At 36.3% G+C, this 24,339-nt stretch overlaps 2 protein-coding genes across 4 annotated transcripts in view; both read right to left on the bottom strand.

Moving 5' to 3' along the window:
* LOC131437784 (protein still life, isoform SIF type 1) overlaps positions 1-2,795 on the bottom strand; it is a 416,149-nt gene extending 413,354 nt beyond the window's left edge. Inside the window, 1 exon segment of the mRNA XM_058607355.1 lies at positions 2,668-2,795. Coding sequence (XP_058463338.1) covers positions 2,668-2,774 — 107 coding nt within the window. The 5' untranslated portion in view covers positions 2,775-2,795.
* A 91-nt stretch (positions 2,796-2,886) lies between these two features.
* The window catches only part of LOC131437785 (uncharacterized), a 94,057-nt gene continuing 72,604 nt past the window's right edge, over positions 2,887-24,339 (bottom strand). For all 3 annotated transcript variants that reach the window (XM_058607357.1, XM_058607356.1, XM_058607358.1), the window contains 2 exons: positions 11,413-11,525; positions 2,887-3,006 (listed from right to left, as the gene is read on the bottom strand). In XM_058607357.1, the coding sequence (XP_058463340.1) occupies positions 2,905-3,006; positions 11,413-11,475 (165 nt within the window). In that variant the 5' untranslated portion in view covers positions 11,476-11,525 and the 3' untranslated portion in view covers positions 2,887-2,904. The remainder of the gene's footprint in view (positions 3,007-11,412; positions 11,526-24,339) is intronic.

Consider the following 24,339-nt stretch of genomic DNA (forward strand, 5'->3'; position numbering starts at 1 on the left):
GCAAACTGTTAGTGGAAAGTATATTTATTCAGAATTTGTGCGCAGTTGAAGCGATTGTGGGTAATAATGTTTTTACGCGAAACAGTGAAATGAGTTTCGAATGTTGCACTTCAATTGTACACGTCAAATGATGTTTTTTGTATCTTCTCATTCCGGGCTACGCCGTCCGGTGTACTACTTGTATTCGGTTTTTGTTTTCCGAGTGCTCAAAGTTTTCAGTGAGTCGATTTCGCGAAGTCGAATGAAGAAAACAGCGATTTAGAAGTAAAATTTTTCAAAAAGAAGTTTATGTCTCGCTTATGTCTTTTTCTCCAATACAACATCGTATTTATACCTGCAAATATAGAAAAGATAACCGCGACTGAAATTTTTTTCGGTAGTAGTGTGCCATCTAGTGGCTAGTAGTCATTATGGTGTTAACGAGCGCCATATAGCTGCTAATTGCAGAAACCAATTCAACCATTTATGTTGGTTGAAAACAACGTTTTATTTCTCTAATTCCACTAAAAAATTAGTTGAATGGATATGAAGCGTGCCTTAGCTAAGAAATGACAGCACGTTTAATTGGTGAATTCAACTAAAAAAAATAGCCATTTCAACAAACATTTTATTATTATTAAGAGAATTAGAATTAAAAAATCTAAATTAGCAAAAGTAAGATTTTTTTAGTTGTCTCAAAAAATAACTAACTAAAATCAGAAAATCAACTAATTTTTTCGCCAAAATGCTAATTTCGGTCTTTCCGTGTACCAACAATAGTAATCCAATGTAATAGGGTAACAGGTATTTTGGCCACTTCATATATTTTGGCCCACCTAACAAACTTTACGGATTTAATCGATGTTAAGTAACCCATATTGCATCAATTTGAAGCTAATCACATTAAATTACCTATTGCGGAAGGGTTTTTCGAAGATATTACAACATATGATGGATATTTCTACAAAGTGGGCCAAAATAACACCAATCCTAAAGTGTGCAAAATACCTCTGTTACCCTAAAATGTAGCTCACTTCACTTTCTCACATATGATTGAATAAATTTTCACTAACTTAAATTTAAAATATGGTATATCAATGTAGCAGTATTTTGCAACAAAAATCTACAAACCTATCAGGTGTACAACTTTGCTTCCGCCGTTTTTTTCCAATGTTAAAAACTTCATTGCGAAAAAGTGCTTACAGATGTATTATTCAAAGTTTTGTCCGTCTTTCTTTCCATCTTTCCAACAATTTTCGGATCCCAGCTCGAAAAAAGGAGTCCTCTTTTGACGCTATCCATGAAGCAATCCATTTTCCAACTCTTCGAAGGATTGAAAATGTTGATCTGCCAGGCCGTGTGCCATCGAACGGAATAGGTGGAAGTCTGAAGGGGCGACATCTGGGGAATATGGCGGGTGGGGCAAGACTTTCCATTTCAGCGTTTCCAGGTACTTTTTGACCACTTTTGCGACGTGAGGCCGAGCATTGTCGTGTTGAAGGATGACTTTGTCATGTCGCTCTTGATATTGTGGCCGCTTTTCTTTTAGCGCGCGACCTTTTTTCCTGTGATGGTTTCACCCGGTTTTAAGAGCTCGTAGTAAATCACACCGAGCTGATCCCACCAAAATACAAATCAACACCTTAGCGCCGTGAATATTCGGTTTTGCCTTCGACGAAGTAGCATGCCCGGGCTTTCCCCATGATTTTCTGCGTTTAGGATTATCGTATCGAACCACCGGATACAGTTTACTTCTTTCTGAATCATACCCAGGGCCTTGAGACGATTTGAAATTGCTTGCTGACTAACTCCCAACGATTCGGCAAGCTCTTCTTGGGTTTGGCCCGATCATCTATGTATTTTGACCAGCCTCAGCCGGTACAGCCACCTATCGTAAAACGGCGGAAGCACAGTTGTATACCTGATATTTTCTAAACTTTTTTAAATTGTAGTATTTCGGGGAATTTCTGCTGTAATATACAGGAGAAAATGAAAATGAAAAATGCATCATTACACCATCATTAGGTGGATTAAAACAGGTTTTGCCTTTCTCTATATTTTTTATTTCTTTTTTGGTGCATTTTACCCCGTTATTTTGAATTGAATGTCTGATCCGGTAAAATAAGACTAGGACTATGAAACATTTCATTTGAATCTGAGTTTAATTGAATTTGGTCGTACCTTCAACGAGAAGAATTTTGCAACATCAAGCCATAGATAAGAAATAATTCTTTCGAAACAAAAATCGTTGGTTGAATGAAGTGCTAGTTCCAGTTGAAAGAATCTGGTAATTGATGATAGGAAAAGAGAGACTCCTACAATTTTCGCTGTTTACAACTTGGAAGCAGGAACCCACAGATCCACTGTTGTTGGCTATTTTTTCCGTAGGATTCCGCATGGCCCTTAGGCTATCAATCTCCTAGTGAACCTTAGCCCCTTTTTGCACGCGAAAGATTTGATCGCCCACGTCATTCGTGTATTGATTTTGAATCTTTACTCGGTTTCTCGAATAAGGTACGTATCAGAGTTAAATGTCACCATTGCCAGACGACTATTCAGTTGAACGTTTTTTTTTAAAATAAATAAATAAAGAAATAAATAAAAACAGAAAACAACTCACAACAACCGAACATGGAACGAATCTGAACATTGACCGCACCTCACTGGACGGGAGCGCCCGGTACTCACCTCAGGAGATGACCGTCCCGTCTACGCGATGCTTGCCACGGTGAATCTTCATACCGATATGCTTTACGTATAAGCGGCGCACAAGAACAGCTTAGTTTGTTACCCATTGCGCAACTTGGGCATCCAGCCTGTCCTCCTGTGGATGAGATCGTGGAAAAAAAGGAAAATGGAAGAACATTAAAATGCTGCAACCAAACCGGACGGATAACCAAACCGCTTACCTGAGGTTCCTTGCTGTCACCACATCCCAGTCACATCGGCTCGGGAAAGTGCTTGGCCTCGGTTCAGCGACTGCGATCGCTGGTTGTGTCTGTGGCTGTAGTGACGGCTGCTGCCACGCTGCAAATACGAAAGTTAGAGAGAGAGAGAAAGAAATAGTACGAAACTCATGTCATTATAAGCTGGTATCACTAGACTGGTTAAGAGGTTCAGGATAATTTGCAATTTTGGTGCCAATTGTGAGACATACGATCGAATCGAATGTGTTAATGGGAAACTTTTTCGACTCGCCGGGACGGTGGAACTAGATTCAATCAATGTTTCCGAATTGTTGTCAATTTCTGGCTCTGGGAAGCCTTTCAGCATCAGATGGCAAATTATTGTTATTTTTTTTTGCGGTGTCACATCTTATTTATCATGAGTGACAAAATCTCAACAAAGAAATTACGGCAGGAAATCGCTCCGCACCAGCAACGGTTTCCACTTGACCTGAAAAACCCGAACCGGCTGTTGCTGCCAGGTCCTTCTCAGCCAACACAAACTGTTACGCGGGACGAGAGTTTCCGTCATCGTCACCCCTGCTGATGAGAATAGTTAATGCTGGCACTAAGTACAGCGAATGAGTGCCTTCTGACCTCATGGCGTCTAGCGGTCCCCGATACGAGCTGGGCAAGATGTTCCCGCTCCCCCGATCCATGAGCTCTGGGAGCAGCAGCCCACAGATATTTGATATTGATTGAATCTGATTCTGCCGTCGTCGTCGTCGTCGTCGTTCGTTCCCTGAAGGGTTTTAAATCGGATGGAATTTAAATTTTAAATGAATAATGAAAATAGAATGCGGGTGAGATATCGAGGTGGTTTGAAAACAAAATAGAATGAGTTGGAGCAAAATTTTGCCATGAGTGCTATTGCGACTAATGCTACCACTTCCACCATTACCACTACCACTACTGCTACTGATACTGATACTGATACTACTACTGGTACTACTACCAAGGTCCGTGGAATGGTGGATGTGTGAGAATGAAGCCGTGGGTCGAAAAGTGAGCAGGTTCTGACAGGACAGGACGAACGGATGGAGATGCTTGGTGATGACAGATCATTTCTAGTTTTCTTTTTCTTCGGTGATGATGAACTACTACCGGTGTGAGTGGTTTGGTGCGTGCAAACAGAACCAGATTGGTGATTTTGACATAATGAGAAAGCAAAATGGGAAGTATGAAGATGAAAGAGCAACGGATTTTATTGGTTTTGCAATGATAGTGATGGCAAACTAGAATGAGATCTATTACTTTTCGATTGATTTTGATGCGTTTTTTTTTATTTTAATCTAGGTACCGCTAAAACTCAACGAACAATGCTACTCAAATTGATTAGTCTAAGTGTATATTGTAAGCATATTGTTCAGCAATAAACACAAAGCATTCTTAATAGTTTGTAATTATGTCTACTATTTACAAAATGTACATCGTTAATATTGGCGAATGAAATTGGACAGTTAATTTTGATTTTTTTTCTGGAGATTACACATTCTCCAAATTGTGTTCGAAAGCAATAAAGTGACTGTTGTAAGGATGACCCAGGATTACCTTGCATTGGCCGACGGTTTTGAATTTTAGAAATAATAAAACTTGTTACTACTACATCTTTTGGATTGCAGCATCGCAGAATGCACAAACTCGTTCGTATTCAATATTATGTTTTTATGTTTTATTCTGATAGAATAGTTTCATTTGAAACACCAGTTTCGTGATGACAAATGCTGAGCGAGAAACAATATTATTCAATATGATTTCAGTTTTCAGTTGCTTATTTAATTGGACACTAAATAAAAATGCTAAAGAAAAAAGTACTATCTAAAATCTTAATTCTACTATTTTACTATTTCTATGCATCCGACAATATAGTCTACTTATTCTCACAAGTAACAGATTTAATACCTCTCGATTTTCATGAATAGTTGTTCTCAATTTGTACTACGGATAAATTACACGCCAACTTGAACAAATGTTGGCAGCACCCTCTCAGATTATAATGAAGTTTTCTGGACATGTAGACTTTTTCAAAAAATTCCGCTTTACATACTTTGTTTTCCCATAAATTGATCTAGACAGTCTTTAGAAAAGGATCAAACCTTTTTTACCTATTTATTTTAAAATAATTACTATCGAAAACTGGCAAAACGAACAAATTTTCAATTGAAAATGCTGGAAAAATTTCTAATCGAGTCCTACACTGGAAACAATTGATTTCAAAAATGTATTTTGAAAAATCATTATTTTTGATTTTGATGAAATTTTGTCCCAAGGTAGGTGATTATGTTTCCTAACAACCGTTTATACATGGCATGATTAGGTTCCGTACAAAGTAACTTCTAGAAGGGCAACAAAATGTGTAGACATTTTGTTGCAATGGGATATGGTTTTTGAAGATTAGAATGTATGTAGAAAGCGTGGTGGTATTTACAATTCCGCCACCGCACAGCATTTCCCCAGTCCAAATAAACAATTATCAATAGATACATTTAGAAAAGAGAAAACGATGTATGGAAAGTTGCTTTTTGTGGCATAGTCTACATGTCCAGAAAGATTCGTTCAAAACTGAAAGAGTACTCCGAGTATTATTCTACACGAAATTCGTCCAATCGAATCCGACACTGAACAATATCGGTTTTCAAAATTTGAAGTCGATTTACAATACACACAGCTTTGTATGAAATTTTATCCTAAGGTAGATAATTATATTCTCTCCCAATCATTCATATTTGTAAGATTAGGACGAAAAAGGTTTTCTAACAAAATTTTCCTCTTGTCCAGTACTGATACTTTTTGCAAATAGCAGGCAACTAGCAATAGAGAGACACTGAAAAAAAACTGTTTGAACAAGAAATAGTTTTTGTAAGAAAAGCTTTTTCCCCTTAGAAGGACCCATCCTACAATGTATAAACGATACCCGATCAGATGCACATAACAAAATCATAACACAAGTATATCAACAGTTGATATGTATAACAATTTGTGTTATTTTGAGATATTTAACAAATGAAAACAGTTACAAGTTAAACTTATGATAACAATATAATAACAAAATCAGTTATGATGTTTTATTTTCGTTTGCAAGACTCATGATAACGTTCATTAATTGGAAAAATGAGTTCTTCCGTTGCTTTATATCGAAATATAATGATCAGAGTTTCAAAAAAAAAAAACTAAAACAAGAAACCAGATCACTAAATAAATTATTCATTTAATAAAAAAATCATTCAACAATTTTGGATTGAAACGATGCTAAAAGTTAGCTGGGATATAGTTTTTCTGTGTTAAATTTGCTATCTAATTGTTTACAACTATTGTTATAAATCTCTGCTTTCGGACTTTTGTAGTTATATCAAATTCAATAATAATTGTGATACACACGTTTTAAAATCTGTTACGATTTTGTTCCCGCCAGAATCTTTTTTGTTATGATTTTTGTTATTTTAACAGTTTACCAGCCAAAAATATTTCTAGATTTGTTATAAAATATTTCTGAAATAAATTACTCCAGTTGTTATAATTCTGTTATTACCATCTGATCGGGTAGATCATAGACTCAGTCATAATGACTTATCGTGGAACAAAATTTCAGTAAAATCGAAGATGGTTTTTTTTTTAAATTCATTTTAAATTTTTACTGTGTTAGTTACGAGCAATTGTATGTTAACTAGGCAGCATTTGCGGAAAGCTATAGTTTTCTGTTTTAATTGGAAGGAAAGTGCAGCTGAAGCGCATGAAATGCTTGTGGTTGCTTATGGTGATAATTATCTTACTGATAACTTATGTAGCGAATTGTTTTAAACGTTTAAAGAATAAAGATTTAGGGTTCAAGACAGCTCTGGACAACCAAAACAATTCGAAGACAAACAGTTGGAGGCATAAATCGCTAAAGATGCGAGTCAAACGCAAGAGAAGCTTGCAGAATCATTGGAAATGACTCAACCAGAAGTTTCTGTACGATTAAAATCTATGGAAATGATTTAAAAGCAAGGAAGTTGGGTGCCTTATGAACTTAACCCAAGAGACATTGAAAGGCGACTTTTCAATTACGAGCAGCTGATTCAAAGGCTTGGGTTTTTTACATCGAATTGTTACTTTTTTTAGGGGTTTTTTACATCGCATTGTTACTGGGGATGAAAAATGGATATTCTACGATAACCCCAAGAAGAAAAAATACTACGCTATGCCCGGTGAATTGTTGACATCGACCTCAAGATCAACACCAAAGCCGAACATTGATGGTTCGAAGGTCATGTTGTACATCTGGTGGAACTTAAAAGGTGCTTACGAGAAGAACGACCGGAATACAAGCAAAGTCATGATAAAGTTATTCTCCTGTATCACAACGCTCGGCCTCATGTCGTAAAAGTCGTGACAATTTTTTTGGAAATGCTCAAGTGGGACATTTTACCGCACCCACCGTACTCTTCTGATATAGCTCTCTCTGATTACTGGTTGTTCCGAATGCAGCACGATCTGGCACGTTTACTTCTTTGGCAAAAATCGTAAATTGGTTTTAAACTTGAATCATCGCAAAATACAAGACATTTTTTCGAGACGAAATTCGAAATTGCCTGAGAGGTGAGAAAAAATATTTACTAGCGATGGTCGATATTTTGATTAATCTTTGAATTTATTTGATTTTGAAATAAATATATTTTTGACCCAATAAAAGTGGATCAAATCAATTTGTACCTCCAATACAATCAATTGTTTCTCTAGTGGGATTTGATTAGGATATTTTTCAGTATTTCTATTGGAGAATTTATCTGGTTTTGAGAAAATCGCTAAAAAATTTTAAAATTGGTGAAAATAGTTTAGTATTTTTCAAAAGACTGTCTAGATCAATTTTGGAAAACAAAGTATACAAAGTGGCATTTTGTGACAAAGTCTACATGTCCAGGAAGTATCGTTCAAATCAGAGAGGCTGCTGCCAACTCCGAATACGATTTGGTCCAAAAACCGCTGCCATTTCGCAATGGTTCAGAATCTGTCCATTTTTATGGCTGCGTCCTGTTGTTTACACTCTTCTCTAACCACTTGTGCAGTTGTTTATTCATTTTCATTAGTTTGTTTCGAAATGTGTGGACTTTCAGCAGAACAACGTCGAAAAATTGTGTACAAATGGTACACAGAACGCGGACTGTCATTGATAGAGATAGCAAAAATGGAAGGAGTGAAAAAGCCGTGCAAAATGCAATCAGGAAGTTCGGTGAGGATAACACCTTTGAGGATAAACCGAAAACGGGTCGAAAAAAAGGTCCTGCTAACTCTTAGTTGGATAAACGTATACTGAAGGCGTTCGATCAAAAGAAGGAGGTTTCCGTTCGGGATGTGGCCAAAAAAGTGGGCACTTCGAAGTCAAATGTTCTTTGTGCTAAAGAACGTTTGAATCTTCGAACCAATAAGAAGCAGAAACAACCAAAACGTAGTCCGAAACAAGAAGCATCGATCAGGCCGAGGGTTCGAAAGTTGTACAATACGATTCTTGCTGGAAATTTGAACTGCATAATCATGGATGACGAAACCTACGTGAAACTCGATTACAAATCCTTGCCGGGACCACAATATTATACGGTGCGAGAAGGGCAAGTGTTAAACCAGTCCGAGACATCGATTGAAGTCGAAAAATTTGATATGAAAGCTATGGTCTGGCAAGCAATTTGTAGCTGCGGTAAGATTTCGAAACCCTTCATCACCACTGCTCCAATGAACCGAGAAATATACATCAAGGAATGTTAACAAAAACGACTCCTACCCATGATTCGAAGCCACAAGGATCCTGTTGTCTTCTGGACAGATTCTGCTTCTTGTCACTACTCGAAATCAACGGTAGAATGGTATACTACCAAAAATGTCACTTTCATCCCAAAAGACATGAATCCACCAAATTGCCCACAACTTCGACCAATTGAGGAATTTTGGACAATAACGAAGGCACATCTTAGGAAGCATGTCGCGGCAGCCGAAACCATTCAACAGTTCGAAAAAGATTGGAAAAAAGTGTCAAAACTTGTCGCCAAGAAGTCTGTATGGAATTTAATGAGAAACGTTCGCAAGAAGGTGTGCCAGTTAGTCTACAATGGCTAAGTAGCAAATGTTGAGAATAATATTCTGTTGTTGTTGTCTAATATTAACAGTATATCGAATAAAATTTGAATAACTAACTCTTGCGAATTATTTACAGCGAAATAAAAGTGCGTCCATACTTTCTGGGACAGTCTTTATTATTGATCTCCCATCTAAAATTTTCAGCTGCTGAATTTGATCTTAACATTTGTATGTGAGCTTTCTGTCTGCTTCAATGTCAAAATAAGTTAAATTAGCCATAGTACCTCAAAGACATGACATATCTTTTAGGGTGTAAATTTAGATCAATTGCGACGCTTCTTTTATGTGCATCTATCGAGTCGTAAATTTACATGAATTTTTCGTGTTGTACACAGGCAGCATTGACAGACGGTCTCGTGAAAATCGTTCCACATCATTACGGAACTATATCTTCAGTTTTTTCTCTTAACATATGTTATTTGAGAGGTGAACTATCACGAATAATATTTTCGCAAAATGTCATCTATGTGAGAACAAAGCGTAAGTAATTTGTTATTAATTAAATAAAAAATAGACATTGCAATTGTTTCTAATATTTTCAGTTCCAGATCAGTTCTCGGAGCGCACTGTTTCTTGACTCCGGATTTGATCTGCTAGAGGAACTTTCTAAGAAATCCGCAATAACCGATAAAAAAGAAGAAAAGAGTTTTTCCAATATAATTTTTATCAATTATTGTTTTGCTTTTCATATAACAAAAATTAGCTGGTAATACCAAAACATGATATTTTTGCATGAAAGGTAAAAATCTCTTATCTCATATAAAAATTATGGTCATCTCTGATTTCGTTAAGGTTTAGTGCTCAAAAGTTAGAGCACCTTAAAAAAGTCCCAATGCAAAATTTAAGTTAAATCGGATATGTGCAAGGGGTGCCGCCCGGCGTTAAAAAATTGAATGAAATTTTCAAAAAAAAAAATTGGATGCCAAAGGTCTCAGAATTATATGAAACGTGGAGATCTGGTGTTATCTTGGAAAATTTTTATTTAATTTTAAGACATTCGATAACAAAAAACTCGATTTCGGAAATCTAAAAAAAACTCGAAGTTGCAGAGTCGAGATTAAAAAAAAAATTTTTTTTCGAGATAACACAAAATCTTTACGTTTCATGGAATTCTAAGACTTTTGGCATCAACAATTTTTTTTTCGATTTATAAATTTCATGTACGAAAATTTCCAAACTTTGAACGCCGGGCGGCACCCCTTGCATATATCCGATTTAGTTCTGAAGTACCAGAGTCCATTTGAATTTTTTTTTGTGATGACACTAAATCTCGACGTATCGACTTTCGGCATAAGAATTTTTTTTTTGCTTTCGGAAATTTTATGTACCTCTTTCTTTTCTTATGGCGATTTTTTAAGATCGAACATTTTCAAACTTTAACCGCCGGGCGGCACCCCTTACCTATATCCAATTCAGCTCAAATTTTGCATTGGGGCTTTTTTGAGGTGCTTTAACTTTTCAACACTTCCGTTTAACGAAATTAGAGATGACCGTAAAATATTGGTCCCCATTACCCCTGCTTGGATAATAACTAGACTGTTCACGATTTGCTTTTGGTCGACGGAAATTATTTGTGAAATTATTGGAGATTTCGATAATTCGCAGTAATTTTCAAACTTGCCAAAGCAATTATCGATGTTCGACATTAAAATTTTAAATGTGTATTTTGGTTTTAATTTTTCGAATTACAAAGGTTATGATCAAGATTCAGGTAAAAAAAAATCATTTCGCTTGTTGTAGCATTCAATCGGAAAATCGGTAAAATTCTGCCGACAAAAGCTAAATCGGCAACATTCGTCAGCCAATGTCAAGGTAATCGACGTGGGTTCAATCCGGTTACAATCACTGTTAATTCAGTTCAGTTCGAAAACAAAAAAAAGATCGACTATCAAATCAGCAGACAAATCGGCGTCAACTGCAGGGCATCACTTTGGTGCGCCGGTGATGGATGAGTAGGTCACTAGTTTTTTTTATTGTTGTTGTTGCTTTTTTAGTTTTTCCACCGTTCGGAACTTATGTTTTTTTTTAGCGTGACTTGTTGCACGGGTTTTATTGTTAGAATCAGCACATACAGGATAGCAGGGCGGAGTGAGTGAGACGGGTTCAGAGTAGAAAAGAGAGAAAATTAGCGAGGACCTGAGTGGGTGGAAGGGGGAAGGTATCATAGAAAGAAAGAGTGTGTATCTTCGGTGTGTGCCGGGATAGAACGAGACAGGTACTTAGTAGCCTCACCAGGATGGCGAGCGGAGGTGTGAAGAGCAGAAGGCATGAGTGGGTGTTTGGTGCTCGATTTTTGCATCATTGGTGGCTGGTTCTGAATACTTTTTTTTTATTGCTAGGTGAAAATAGAAAAACAAGTAGGTCCAGATTATAAACATACCTCGAAGTGGCCCCAGCCATCGGCGTTTATTTTGGCAGCTTCAACGCTACCTTTAGCTCCCATTTTCGGGCGGTTATGCTCTGTGTGGGTATTTTCTTGATATTTAATCCTTTCTTTTTTTCGTCGGTGATATTTGTTATGCGATTCGATTCGAGTTTTGTGTGTTCACAGTAGCCAAAAAAGACAATAGAAAAAGTTCGGAAAAAAACCAAAATCACTCACTATCACTTCGATATTCTAGTTTCTTTCCAAAGCAAAATTCTTCACGATTGATTCGTTCGTACGATTCTTGGTTCTTGGCTCTTCCTGCTCCCGTTTCCTCCAGGCTAAGGGTCTAAATTAAAAATTATGCGTCAAACACACCCATCTCTCACTTGCTGTAAGTACTTTGAACAACACAAAATCGTTAATCGTTTGCCTTCATCTTTCGACTTTCGGTATCAAACAAATTTGCTGCAAAAAAATATCCAGCAGCTAAATCAGTCAGCATTTATCTAACGTTACACAAAAATATTAGCAGAAAATTGGGTTCCGATCTCACAAATCTAGCTCACACTGTTCGGGAAACGATTGAAGTATTTTCAATCGAAGCAGTCGTGGGATCAGTGCATCGTTTATCACACTAGCAACTTCACTGTCACACACTTTTAAGCAACTATTTTCTAGCCAAATTGAGCTATTTGGAACGATCGTAGCAAACTTTAAACACTAAAACGTAACATTCCATTCCTCTACGTTGCATTGCTCCGATCGATAGCACAATGTTGGTTTCATTCATTCATTCATCCATTCATCCAGTCAGCAGCTCACCGCTCATCCGCTCATCTCACCAGCTCGCACTCATCCGCACGATGACAGCTTGCCATCGCTGTTATCCTAATTTTCCCGAAATTTTCATCGATTTCAAAAGTTGATCATCGCCTTCCTATCGCACAATCGCGCATACACACACGCACACATGATGGGCAGCATTACATCGTTCATCCCTACGCCCACAGTAGCCACCCACTTTCGTTCACCGTTGCGATTCGTTTCGTTTCGTTCCGTTTCGTTTCGTTCTGTGGCTGGGTTTGAGAGACTGGTGAGCACTCGTACGCCCCTCAGCTGTGTGTGGCCTACTTCAATCCTGGCCGAGACACCGAGGCAAAGAACGATTGCTAATCCGTGCTATTCTCAGTAGGCGACAACGGTCCATCACCGGCTCTGTGCTGCCAACCTCCACCCGGTTTCCTATATTCCAGCACGGCCCGAGAATCGGCTAAGCTGGGTTCTCCCCACGAACAGCACACACGATGTAACTTTTTTAAATCATCGCAATTTTGGGGTTCCCCATGAAAAACTTTTTTTACGCAATTTCACCACGACAAACTGGAATTATCAGTCACCGTTCGCACTGGCAATTTGATGTTTCTTGACCGAGATATTCTCCTAAGATATTACCCTTATCTCTGGATGCGACGAAAAAAAAAGTTAAACTACACTTTTTCGAGGGCCGCTAAAAGCACCACTATACACTATTCCTACGTAGTTCGTCGAATGGCAACCAATTTTGCACACCTAAACCGCGATAGCAATTGATTTCATCGTCTAGTTCATAATCGAAGAACGCAAAATTAACCCTCTGCCTTATCGAGATGAAGAGAAAAAGCTACCACCGATAGGCGAAAAAGTGGTTCAAATTGGGATGCTGTGAGTTTTCCAGTTCCACCATTACACGGACAGCAGCAAACAACTAAACGGTACGTACACACAACCACACACTCACCTACTCATTCACTCACTCACTCACTTACTCACTCACTTACTCTGGCAACGTCGGTAACTGACTCGACGGACGTGACGAAGGGAGAAACTACAGCAACTAGGCTGGCAGCAGGCAGCGGAAAATGCATGACTGGATGGCTGGTGGGTGGGTTGGTTGAATACAAACACTAGCTCACCTAGTGTACCGAGCGGGGCGTTGTGACTGAGTGGGTGTTGAGCAGGGTACTTTCCTTCGTACCATGTGTGAATCCTTACACACAGCATCCATTCACCCCGGCAGGGAAGCATGGTGGGCTAGTGGAGCCGATTGTGGTCAACGTAGAACTCGATGTAACGATGGAACAGTGGGTGCATACAAGGTATTCTTGTGGCTAATGGGATACGAATAGTAAATTCGAGCGAGCAGATATTAATACTTTTTGCGGTATGAATAATTTTAATTGATAGACTTGTAATATGATTTTTTTTCGAAGCAAATATTTCTTCAAAATCAAATTAACAGTAAATAAAAATAGTCAGTACTATCTTTTCATATCACATATGTATTGTATGATTTTCGATAAGATACAGTTTGGTTTTACTTGGAATTTAAAAATGTCTTCATCGTTATCAGTGTCACTGTCTGATTCGGAAATAATATTTCAACAAAGTTAGGCTCGTTTTAATGCTACTCTGTGGTCATTAAATCAATCCACCAACCAATAAAGTTCAAATGGCTGTCACTTACGGTTCCGATGATATAATGGTATAAGTGACGTCAAAACAGATTACCGCTCAATTTTCTCGCATATGGATGTGAGTTTATTTCGTCGGTTGCATCGAAATTTCATGCTTCGTGATGTATTTGAAATTTATTAAACAATACCGTCGTGATATCAATCGATGAAAACAGCTAATAATTTTAACATACATGTCCAATCACATAGCATGCTATGTAACTATCCTGTTGCTTCTATAAATAAAATTTATTTAAAAATAGGGTCTTAATGAGTTTAATCTAAATAGTGCATGAAAATTATAATCAGCATCAACCAGCTGGAAATTAAAAAAAAAAAAAAACAAAGTCTTTTGTCACTATAATTACTATTTGGTGCGGTATATTTTAACTAATGTTGCATTGCCTATTGCTATTGCGCAGTGAAAACTGTTAAATTACAATTATCAATGTGATTGCGATCTAGCATTCATTTACCTTCATCTGGTATTCATTTAATTTCGAATTAAACAACAGGTTGCCAAATCAAACACGGTTTGTAACAAACGAGAACATGTATTGAAACTTCTTAAACCGTGCCGTAAAGAAACCGATTTTTCCCAACTCTGGTGATAAAAAGCATTCCTGAAAGTTCAAGATTTCAACTGCAGGATCTTTTACATATGGTTATCGTTTTCTAATTAGAAGCAAAATTTGAAAAAACTGATGCCTAAACTATTCGTAGATTCTCAGCATAATGATTCGTCAAATGAGCTGAAAAATTGAACTTGCCATATTTTTTTTTAAATATATTCGTGTTTGTATATCTGTTTATATATTTGACATTAAAGGTGGAATGAATTGTATGTGTGAGACCAGTTTTGAAGATTTATAACCTCTTTGTGTTCATTCATATGCCAGTTTTAATTTATTTGGTATAGTTTTTCTGATCCGGAGAGGTAAACAACCATAAGCTTAAAAGTCTCATAATTCTGGAAAGTTGGATCTAAATCGAAATTCAATTCATAATAACTTCGTTTTGAACTGTAAGTAAGTTGTAAGTTCGTGAAAATTCATCGATACCAGTTCCATTTTGGATTTATTTAATTTTAGAATTTTGCATCGTGATTTAAATTCATCAAAATAAATTCAAATGTTTTGCATGATGAAAACCATTATGATCATGATTTACGGTGTCCACTGTATCTTAGCGCAGAGTAATCAGAAGTGAACAAATGAACGCATCATAGTTAGAGTAGAAGTTTTTCTAGACGTTTCTGTTTGATATTTTTAATATTCTTTTTAATTTTTGGTGGTTGCTCAAAGTGAAAACTACGATTTTTCACGAAAAAATCTGCCATTTTGTAGCTGTTAAACCTCCCCAAAGTAAAAAACAACGAAAAGAAAAACGTTGTGATCTGGTTTTTTAATTCTAGAAAGTGTGTGCAAAATTTGAATAAAATTGGTTCAGTAGTTTTCGAATGACGATGGACACGGACTTTCAAAACCTGCTTTCGAGAAAAACGCGTTTGAAGTTTTTTGTCTATAAAATCAATGGAAACAATTAATTACTCCAGAGAGCCCGTATGGTCTACCATTTTCAAAAAACTCATATTTTTTTCTTTTATAATTTATTATAATGAAACATTTCAAAAATGTTTTGTCAAGTTTTTAAGTCAATCGAAGTACAAATCTTGGGCTTGTGCGTCGAGCTCTTTTTTCTTCACAGAATGAGATAGCCAACTTACAGATTTTCGTTCCAATAGGCTTGAAAATTTCTCAGAATATTCTTGAAATGTTTTACTATAAGAAAATATAAAGAAAATAATAAATGATTGTTCAAACGTTTTAGACCCTACCCGCTCCTTAATTTAAAAGCTTTTTATCAAAAAATGTCTGTGTGTGATACTGTTTCAAACATAGTAGATTTCAAAAAGTGATTGAGCGTTATATGAACGGCTGATAAGTGCAACTTCTCGTTGAAACACCCTTCAAATGGTTTTGAATACGAAACCGAATTAATATTTTGTGTGACAAAACCGGACTTGAAGCAGAAAATGTTTAAAATCATTTTCAGTGCAAGAACCGGGCAAAAAACTTTGAATTGGATACCCGGATAAAATTTTAACCTGTACTTTCAGAGCTAATGTGTTGATTTTTGCATGGAAACTTTCTACATGTTTCCCTTTTAACCTATATCTAGAAAATTTTTAAAAACTGGATGACGAAGCTTTCATTTCAATCCAATTGTGTAGAAATCTGATATGTTCATCTTGACGAATTAAGTTCGATAATAAATGTCTTTAAACATATTTTTCGGAATCAAAATTCATCAAAGTGTAAAAAATTACTTCAATTATCGATATTATCAGCTTTGAAACGCATTTTAATATAATTAAAATTACTAACGGGATTATTGTATATAATTGTAGATCATATTTTAATGGTTTTTATGTATGAGAACGAAAACAATTTTAAACAAATTTTAAGGTGGTGTTGAGCAAGATCGCACCAAGGTTTTCAAAAAATCTTGTGATTTTACATTTTATAAGATGCACATGTAAATGGAGTGTCGTATTTCACACAAATTTATATTCAAGAACATGTAAAATTGTGTGATATGAAAATTATATTACATGAAATAAAAACAAAAGATCGATAACAACAGCGCGACTTGAACCGAGAAACACTAGATCACAAGCACATCGATTAGTCGAATGAACCACAGAAGCACATATCTGTTCGTTGAATAATTGATACATATAAATCCGTACAGCGGCACTTGGTACCCACGTGCAAATTACGCTCGGAACGTGAAAAATTCTGTGTGAGTGGAATATTTTGTCATTTGAAAAATTAAATACACGTCTTTTTTATGCGAGTTTACGTACCGCATAAAAAACTGCATAGCTCTGAAACTTCTCATAAAAAACAGCAGAAGGGAAACTGCATAACTCTGAAAATTCGCATAAAAAAACCGCATAACTCTGAAAATTCGCATAAAAAACCGCATAGCTCTGAAACTTCGCATAAAAAAGTCGCATAAAACAAACCGCATAAGAAAGACCGCATAAAAAAAAAACCTTAGTGTAGTAGTGAATTGCATCGTTTGTAGAATTATTTCGCCAGTAAAACTCTTTTTTTTCTGTGTAGATAAAAAAGCTTTAGAAGCTTTTCCTCACTTTTGAAACCCTAATTATTAACATTTGTGCCAAGGAAAGTAATTAAACAAGTCTCAGAAAACACAACTGCAAAAAAATGTAGGAATCATTTCTGCCGCGGCAGCTCTTCGTTTGCGCTTGGTTGTCTTCTAAGAAAGAGAACACATTTGTCTAAGCGCAATAAAAGGACCGCGTATGCATAAGGTCTGCTGAGTGCTGACACTCTGTGTAATATACAGTTCCCACAATTTAGAAAATAATTTTAATTTTAGTTTTGCTGCCCAATTTTATAATTCACGGTGTTCGGTGTTCACAATCGGAAATCATAATTCACACTTTCATGCGCAAAATGAGCTTATTTCCACCTCTGCGACAAACATTAGATCGCCGCTAATCAACTTAACTAAAGGGTGATTTTTTAAGAGCTTGAGAACTTTTTTAAACAATAAAACGCATAAAATTTGCAAAATCTCATCGGTTCTTTATTTTAAACGTTAGATTGGTACATGACATTTACTTTTTGAAGATAATTTCATTTAAATGTTGACCGCGGCTGCGTCTTAGGTGGTCCATTCGGAAAGTCCAATTTTGGGCAACTTTTTCGAGCATTTCGGCCGGAATAGCCCGAATTTCTTCGGAAATGTTGTCTTCCAAAGCTGGAATAGTTACTGGCTTATTTCTGTAGACTTTAGACTTGACGTAGCCCCATAAAAAATAGTCTAAAGGCGTCAAATCGCATGATCTTGGTGGCCAACTTACCGGTCCATTTCTTGAGATGAATTGTTCTCCGAAGTTTTCCCTCAAAATGGCCATAGAATCGCGAGCTGTGTGGCATGTAGCGCCATCTTGTTGAAACCACATGTCAACCAAGTTCAGTTCTTCCATTTTTGGCAACAAAAAGTTTGTTAGCATCGAACGATAGCGATCGCCATTCACTGTAACGTTGCGTCCAACAGCATCTTTGAAAAAATACGGTCCAATGATTCCACCAGCGTACAAACCACACCAAACAGTGCATTTTTCGGGATGCATGGGCAGTTCTTGAACGGCTTCTGGTTGCTCTTCACTCCAAATGCGGCAATTTTGCTTATTTACGTAGCCATTCAACCAGAAATGAGCCTCATCGCTGAACAAAATTTGTCGATAAAAAAGCGGATTTTCCGCAGCCGCGGTCAACATTTAAATGAAATTATCTTCAAAAAGTAAATGTCATGTACCAATCTAACGTTTAAAATAAAGAACCGATGAGATTTTGCAAATTTTATGCGTTTTATTGTTTAAAAAAGTTCTCAAGCTCTTAAAAAATCACCCTTTACAAAAGCATATATCTGATTTATGCATAATTGATACATATAAATCCATACAGCGGTACTTGGTAGCCGAATGCAAATTACACTCGGAATCAGTAAAATTCTGTTCGAAAGGAATATTGCGTCACTTGACAAGTTGAGTAGTTATGAATTGTATCGTTCGTAGAATTATGTTACCTGTGAAATTCATATTTTTTTTTGTGTGTATTTGGTATTACCTCGAACCAAAGCAATGATTGTAAATTGCCCGGTATTCTAAATAGCGTTCGTTTGTTACACATGCGCTTGAAGAGGCCTATACCTTCTTATGTGACTTTCGGTCAGAATACAAGAAACCCGTGCAAACCACTTGTTACCTATGAGAATCAGATGGCCACATGTCAATATTGCCAAAAAGCTGGCCACATGTCAATATTGCCAAAAAGCTGGCCACATGTCAATATTGCCAGTGATAAACTGGACAAGGAGACAACTACACCCAAGGACAACGATGCTTCCTTCACACCAACCCCAAGCAACCCCAGTACACCTGTGACAGCCAACGAAACCAACAGTATCCCCTATAGAACAAAGTACACCAGCTGCAGTTGACAACTTACCCTCCAACCAACCAGCAACTGCAACCAATGTAATGTACAACAAGGGGCATCTACAGCAACTAGCAAAGAACTCAAGACGGAAATCAACAACAAAACCACCGATGCGGCAATGGATTACGAGACGAGCCACGAACAAAGTGCCCCTCAATCCACGCAGGAGGGAAATGGAAGCTCCTCTCCACCTAGAAAAAGGGTGACAACGAGATCCAATACAAAAAAATTATTTAAAAAATCGGGCCAATCGGCCAGGTAAAGCTTGTACGCAAACGGGCCGGAATAATATAAAAAAAAAATATCTTTTATATAAAAAAATTATTGTAAAAACTCCGCGAGCTTCATATCAGAATACTATAGTCAACACAAGAACTGTGTTCGATAAAAAAGCTATCACAACTTCTGCTGGAAGTCTTAGACTCTGGGATATGCAACAACTCGATAAAACTTAGAAATTGGCGGGCCCAACATCGGCTCAAGAATTCCTGCTATAGCGAAACATCATTTCAATTATGATCAGATCCGGTACTGACCCGATATTCTCTATCGATGGCCGAGTGTCATATACCAATCGAACAAGCTCGACGAACTGAGAAAAAGTCCGTGTGTGTGTTATCAACAAAGAGGTTGAGATCTCAGAGATGACTGAACCGATTTTGATCAAACTAATCGCAAATACGAGTCTCCCCGTCACCCTGAACGCTATTGAATGGTTTGGATATCGGATGTTTACTGTTTTAGTTATACGAAGTTTTAAGTCAAAATTGTTTTTTGACAATATATGTCATAATAGACCTTGAAAACAGAATATGTTTTAGACTTAGATTTCACACGGTATCCAAGCTATCCAACAAGTCATAGATTGTTAAAATCCGTCCATTTTTAACGGAGATATCGATATTTTTGTGTAAGCGACTTTTCGCCTTATTCTAGTAGTAGGAGTTCTAAGCGCTTGATGATAAAGCAATGTTTCAAAGCACAGTGAAACGCGATTTTCAATACTGGTGTATGCAATTGTTCCGAAGCAGCTAAAAGACTAAAAGACTGCACAGCACCCTTTTTCATGACGTTTCGATTTTAGCAACAACATCGTTCGAACATGACATATGTATTAGAGAGATGGCAGTATTTTCTAATTCAAAATAATTTCATATTTATATTGATTTATACTGCTTGCAACAATAATTGCTAGAAGAAATTTGTGTGTGAACAGTCCTATGCTCCCATATAAGGTTTCTGAATTTCATTTGGATCCGACTTCTGGTTCCGAAACTACTGGATGGTATATGTAATTAAATTAAAAGAATGTCGCTCATTTTGCTCGTAGATGGCTGATCCTATTTCTTCCATCTAGCATTCAAATCTTATGGCCCCATAGAAAATCGTCATAGAAGATGACGAAACCAAAAAATCTTCACAGGTGGGATCAAAACTATTTCAATTTATTCGTCTTATTAATTCATGGACATACGAACTATTTTTTGTTATGCTGGACTCTGAATACCGTTTCTGGAAGTACCATAAATATTGATAAAAACTTTAAAGACACTCACTTCTACATTTCATCGATTGTCACACGATAAGATTGAAAGGAATAATTTTAGGGTTTCATACAATTTCTATCTTCGATTCGTCTTGCAGTTGTAAAATTATAATTTAATTTAAAATGTTTTAATTCATTAAAATAATTTCATGAAAACTAAACACAACGAAGAATCTGATCTTATTTAGATCTGATGTTTACTTGTTGAGTTATATGAAGTTTGAAGTCGAAACTTAGAGCATTTTATTAATCAACATCTGTCCCAATCGACCTTGAATACTAAATATGTTTTCAAATTTAGATGCCGTCTCGTAATGCCTATCAAACAAGCAATCGATTATAAGAATCCGTTAATTGTTAACGCATATATCGATATTTTTATGTAGGTGATTTTTCTGTCAAATCCCAACAGTAAGGGTTTTGAATGTAGCACGATGAAATGACGCTTGGAATCATAATTAGACAAACCGTTCCTGAGTAAGGGAAAAATTGAATTCAGCATAGTATTTTGTTTGTTTTTAGCACGGTTTTGATGTGGAACACATCTATATTTTCTATATAGGGGTGCAAATCAGACTTTCAAAGAAAAGTACACGTAGAAATATGGTCAGGTTTTAAACTCTTACAGATCAGTATATTTTGAATCAATTATTAATATTATTTCATTATTTGATTGGAAATATTTCTAAGATTCGATTTGAATGTATCAAGCCACGTATTTTCAATTACATATGATTGAAATTTTGATTAGTAGCGAGCAGTGTCGTATTTCATCTGCTAAAAATCTCTGGCACGCGAATCTATAAATAGAAGCGAAATTATATCTAACGTGTCAGTCCTACGCGTAGCATGCTAGAGGTAGGTAGTTGCTAGACAGCAAGACAAAAAGTGCCATAAAACGATTTGAAGTTTTAATTGATATGCTCTGATATTGTGTCATGCAAACTCGGATGAAATTCCATGTTATGTCGTTACGCCTGCGAAATTGACAACTACCCCAGGGTAAATTTTGAGTGCTGAAGATTAATTTCTATTTTATATAAGGTGAACTGATTGATAATGAGAAATAGTTTATCGCTTCAACCGAAGTCGCAGAATGGTAGAGAAACTTAATGCTATAAAAAAATGCTTGCATACAAAACTTGAACACAAGCTTGGGGAAAAGAAGCTTAAATATCAAAATCGTATCGCAAGTATGGTCGAAGATATAATTGCATACATTTGGGATATTGATGTAATCACGTCGGCTATAAAACAAACAATGTTCGGCTTTGGTTCCTAATCAAGATCAATCTAGGCAGACTCTCGTGCAATTGCGGATTCAAAAGTGTGACGATTGATTGAACTGTTTGATTGTAGATCATTAGAATTTTTTTTTGCCTTGTTCCACATCAATGGCTCGAACAACCACATGGGGCTAATCCTTGTAGTTTTATTTTGGCAGCATAATTTTTCGGAAGCTTGAGAAAATCTTTGAATTTAAAATGATAACCCATACTTTCTATAGCTAAATTGATTGTAGCAGCCACCGCAAAATTTTAATATCATATTACTCTGACATATTCGAGAAAATAAGCATATTTAATAATGTTTTAATTAATTCGAAAATATATCTAGAGTTTTTTTGTCCTATTTTTTTTAAATATTGCATTCGATTACCATTAGAAAATTCACAATTTTCGAGTGATAAATATCGGTTCAGAAAGCTTGCGGATCGATAAAAAAAAGGTATAATCACACTGGTGAATAAAACACGTGTTTTACGAAGTATTCGATTTAAGTAACCCTTTCCGGCATCTACTTATCAAATCCGTTCCGAAAATATACATATTGTAATGGGTTGCAAGGATTATAAACGAACCGGAAAACCAAAATTTATAATCTTAGATCAACTTTTCACATCCTTTCCGGAAATACTGGAGGAGCATGTCATCAAGTGTGATAAATATAGCAGGAATTTAGTGAATCGATTCTTTAAAGGGCTTACAATCATTTTTCTAAAAAAGCTATGAGCTATGGATGAAACGTTGTTTGGAAGTAAAGTGAAACACGGTTTCTAATACGCACTTGAAAAACTGTGTACAGCCTTCTTTTTCATGACATTTTGTGCAGTGTGATTACCTTCTTGCCCTTATTATGTATAAAGGTTATGCAATCACTGAAAAGATCAACTTTCGAATCGACATTTACCATTCGAATCAGTTTGATTAGAAAATTTCAGTTTGTAGGTGTGTGTACAAAAATATGTAGTCGTTTTTCTCAGAGTTGATAGGACATATTTTCACAAATTTAGACTCAAATGAAAGTTCTCTTGCTCCTATACTGCCACTCTACGAATAATTGTATCATATTCTATAGAATTTTCTTTATACATGGGACTATTATGCGAAGAATTGTAGTATAGGCTGCTATTAAATCTCACCTGCATCAAATTTCTCAATTTTCTCAGAAGTCGCTTAACTGATTAGATTCAAATGAAAGTCTCATATTCTGCTATTCGATTTTATCCGGATCCAACTTGCGGTTCTGGAGTAAAGGGGTTAAATGCGCAAACAATGTAAAAAAGTAAAGATCTCAGAGATGGCTTAACCCGATTGGATACAAACTACTCCCAAATGAAATGTCTCCACGGCGGGCTGAACGTTATTAAATGTTTTTGAGATGCTTATTTCTCGAGCTATACGAAGTTTCAATTCAAAATGTTCAGTTTTCTTACAATACCTGTCATAATAGTCCTGGGAATCAAACTATGTTTTGAGATTTCGATTTAATACGGTATTAGCTATCCAACAAGCCATACATTGTTAAAATCCATACATTTTAAACGAAGATATCGATATTTTTGTGCCCCATTCCAGCATAGGAGTTTTAAGCGCTGTATGATAAGGCGATGCTTGGGAGGAAAGTGAGACACGATGTTTAATACTGTTGTATGCAATTGTTTCTAAACATCATTTTCCAAGACATTTTGCCTCGTTTTGCCTTTAGCACGATCCGTTTTTGGCAATATCGTTGGAATATGAATTATGTATTAGGAAGATGGCAGTATTTTTGAATTCAAAACAATTTCATATTTATATTGATTTGAACTGCTTACAGCAATAATTGCTTAAAGTGCATAACTTCTTTCACTCATATACCATTCGATTTAGTTCATCGAGATCAGCAATTTTTGTGCCAAATATTTTAACTTAATTTTCTCGGAGATGGCATAACCGATTTTCTCCATCTAAGTTTCAAATGGAAGGTCTTAAGATCCCATAAAATTTTCTTGTTTTATAATCAGATCCGATTTCCGGTTTAGGAGAAACAGGGTGATTAGTATAAAAATATCAATTTCACATAAATTAATCGGGTTTAAAGATTTTTATCAACTTATTTCAGTTTTACCGATATTCGGTTATCGATCCCCGAAAGTACCCAACAATTATTTTGAGCGCACTACGATTTTTCAAAGATAGTTACACTAATTTTTAAAAATTTCGAATGATATGATATTGTTTACTGGTAAATTTAACTGACTTTGGTTACACTGATTTCCGAATTCCGGTTCCGACACACAATTTTCTCGGAGATTACATTTTTACAAACGCGTAGATTCAAATGAAAAGATTTTCGATCCCAAAGAACGCTATTGAATTTTATTCGGACGCTACTATGCATTCCCATGATTGCACATTTTCCCACTGTTCAGCACAGTTTCCATTCAGACGTCTCGCTTGCGTCGCACTGTTGTGTGAGTGAACATTTCCTACTGCTGTGGAGCTGACGTTACGGACCATATCCTGACCGACATCTCGTATTCAAACGTAGTTTGACACACATATACCAGCGCACCGGGTGCCCAAGAAGATTTCGGAAG

The sequence above is a fragment of the Malaya genurostris genome, chromosome 3 (genome assembly GCF_030247185.1).
Source record: "Malaya genurostris strain Urasoe2022 chromosome 3, Malgen_1.1, whole genome shotgun sequence".
NCBI classification, from domain to species: Eukaryota; Metazoa; Arthropoda; class Insecta; order Diptera; family Culicidae; genus Malaya; species Malaya genurostris.